Below are 2,271 nucleotides of genomic sequence, written 5' to 3' on the forward strand. Positions count from 1 at the left end.
GAAGTATTTTGAAGAACTGGAGCATGTATTATTCTTACTTCAAGTGAATGACAGAATAACAGAAAGTGCTGCAAACTATTTGAAGAATCAGATTCAGAGACAGAAAAGGCTTTATTCTGTTAAGTCTGACAACACATATCTTCCAAAGTACAGAGATCACAAGGGTGATATAGTTGAAATGAAGCCCAATACTGCCAAGATTATAACTACCTTTCTGGGTTACAGGGCTGTGGAATTCAATCTTGAGTCTGATAAGGCATATTTGATCAGACTGGATCAGGATATAAGAAAAGCTAGAATTAATGATCTCAGGGCTGCAATCTTTCAAATTGGTGAAGATACTGCAGAACTTAAAGATGCTAAAAGGAGGATGATTGATGAACTCAGATATGCTGAGAGATGTTTGTTGAAGAACTATCTCAGAACAACTCCTGACATCAGAGAGATCAGAAGATGAAGCCAAGTCAAGATCTACAACTGCTTAAATTCTGATATGAATATAGACTGAAGTTGTTATCAGAAGTTAAAGACTGGTAAAGCTTTAAGGACTGTAAGTTATAGTTATCTAGTCTAATTCTCATGCATTTGTACTTAATGTTTTTGACATCATCAAATATCTGTTAAACTTGTATATTATGCTAATTTACAAGTTGGGGGAGATTGTTAGATATATTTGATAATGTCATGGCTAATATGATTTATGTTTAGTTTTCAGATCTTACTTCAACAGGATAAATCAGTACTTACTGGAAGTCAGGACTTAAGGATATCAGTACTTATATTATCAGGAGATAATCATCAGAAAATGGATATCAGAACTTAAGTACTGAAGGACGTTCAGATAAGGACAACAGCTGATTAAAGGAAAGAAGATCGAGACAAACATAAGAAAAGATATGCATGAAGAAGGAATTCTATGAAGAATAGAATACTTGGAAGAAAAGATATCTGATTGATATATTTTAGGAAGCAGAATTATATTCCATATCAATTAGCGATTATCTTGTAACTGTGTAGTATATAAACACAGACATAGGGTTTACACTATAAGTGTTATCATATTCGAGAGGTTTATTCATTGTAACCCTAGCAGCTCTCGTGATATTTGTTCATCACTGAGAGGTAACAGTTCCATACTGTAACAGAGTTTATTGTTTCAATAAAGTTTGTTTTCTGTTACTTGAGTTATTAAAGTTTGATTTGATTATACTATATACTGTATTCACCCCCTCTACAGTGTGTGTGTGACCTAACATAAAAGTTTACTTTTTCGGTCTTAATTTGGGCCATAGTAAATTTTTTTAAAGAAAGATGTATGCCTTCGGATAACTAATATGTTGGCTGATTTATTGCCCCTATCCGAAGGTCTATGATTCTAGTTTAAAAAATATATAACTAGAAATTTATCATTTAATGCTAAATAGAAATAGAAACTGGAAACATGTAACTTTCATTGAGAAATAGGAGTTTATACAATGTCATACATGCTTCTTATTTAAGGAATTTAAGTTACGATACTAAATTAAATAACGAAATTAAATAAACTAAAATAGACTAGCAGGGCTTCAGACGAGCTTACTAGAAAAACGTTCGGAGCGTAGAAGTATGCCAAGTGTTTTTGATAGGCTCTCCTGGCATGATTTTCAGTTTGTATATTCCTAACCTGATCACTTCGGCCACTGAGTAAGGATCCTCCCAATTAGACCGAAGCTTTCCTTGATTAGTAGGCATTGATGTAGCTAGCTCCCTCAATACTAGGTCACCGATGAAAAAATTACGCTTTTTCCCGCCTGAATCACAGTATTGGGCCGCCTGAAGTTGGTACTTGAGATTTCTCTGGTGGGCCGCTTCCCTTTCTTCTTCTAGGAGGTCTATGTTGGCTCTTAGGCCTACCACGTTGCTTTCATTGCTAAAAACTTCAGTTCGATAGTAGCACATGCCTACTTCAACTGGAAAAAGAGCGTTTGTTCCATAGGCTAGAATGAAAGGTGTCTCGTATGTGGACGACATTGGTGTCGTTCGGTAGGTCCATAGAACCCATGGCAATTCTTCGGCCCAAAGGCTTTTTGCTTCGCCTAGTCTTGTTTTGGTGCTGTTGTGCAAGACATGCCTATACAATAACAAAGCTAAGTCACATTGACAATCCTGAGATTTAGTTGTTTGATAATCAAGTTTGTATCATGTATTGTATTTCTTGAGTCTGTAAAAAGATTTAAAGATTAGACTGGAGTATTTTTCTGTGAATAGATTCAAGCTAAGGAATAGATTCAA

The 2,271-nt window shown here is 35.1% G+C and overlaps 1 protein-coding gene across 1 annotated transcript; it reads right to left on the reverse strand.

Annotated features, from left to right (window-relative positions):
• Positions 1-1,578: 1,578 nt before the first annotated feature.
• Positions 1,579-2,010, reverse strand: LOC141695544 (uncharacterized). The gene has a single exon (XM_074499783.1). It carries the CDS (start codon positions 2,008-2,010, stop codon positions 1,579-1,581), a length of 432 nt encoding a protein of 143 aa, XP_074355884.1.
• Positions 2,011-2,271: the final 261 nt, after the last annotated feature.

The sequence above is a fragment of the Apium graveolens genome, chromosome 11 (assembly GCF_009905375.1).
Source record: "Apium graveolens cultivar Ventura chromosome 11, ASM990537v1, whole genome shotgun sequence".
In the NCBI taxonomy this organism is placed as follows: Eukaryota; Viridiplantae; Streptophyta; class Magnoliopsida; order Apiales; family Apiaceae; genus Apium; species Apium graveolens.

Bases quoted from the DNA above. Each gene is read 5' to 3' on its own strand.
- LOC141695544 (XM_074499783.1), bottom strand. From the start codon at position 2,010: ATGTCGTCCACATACGAGACACCTTTCATTCTAGCCTATGGAACAAAC.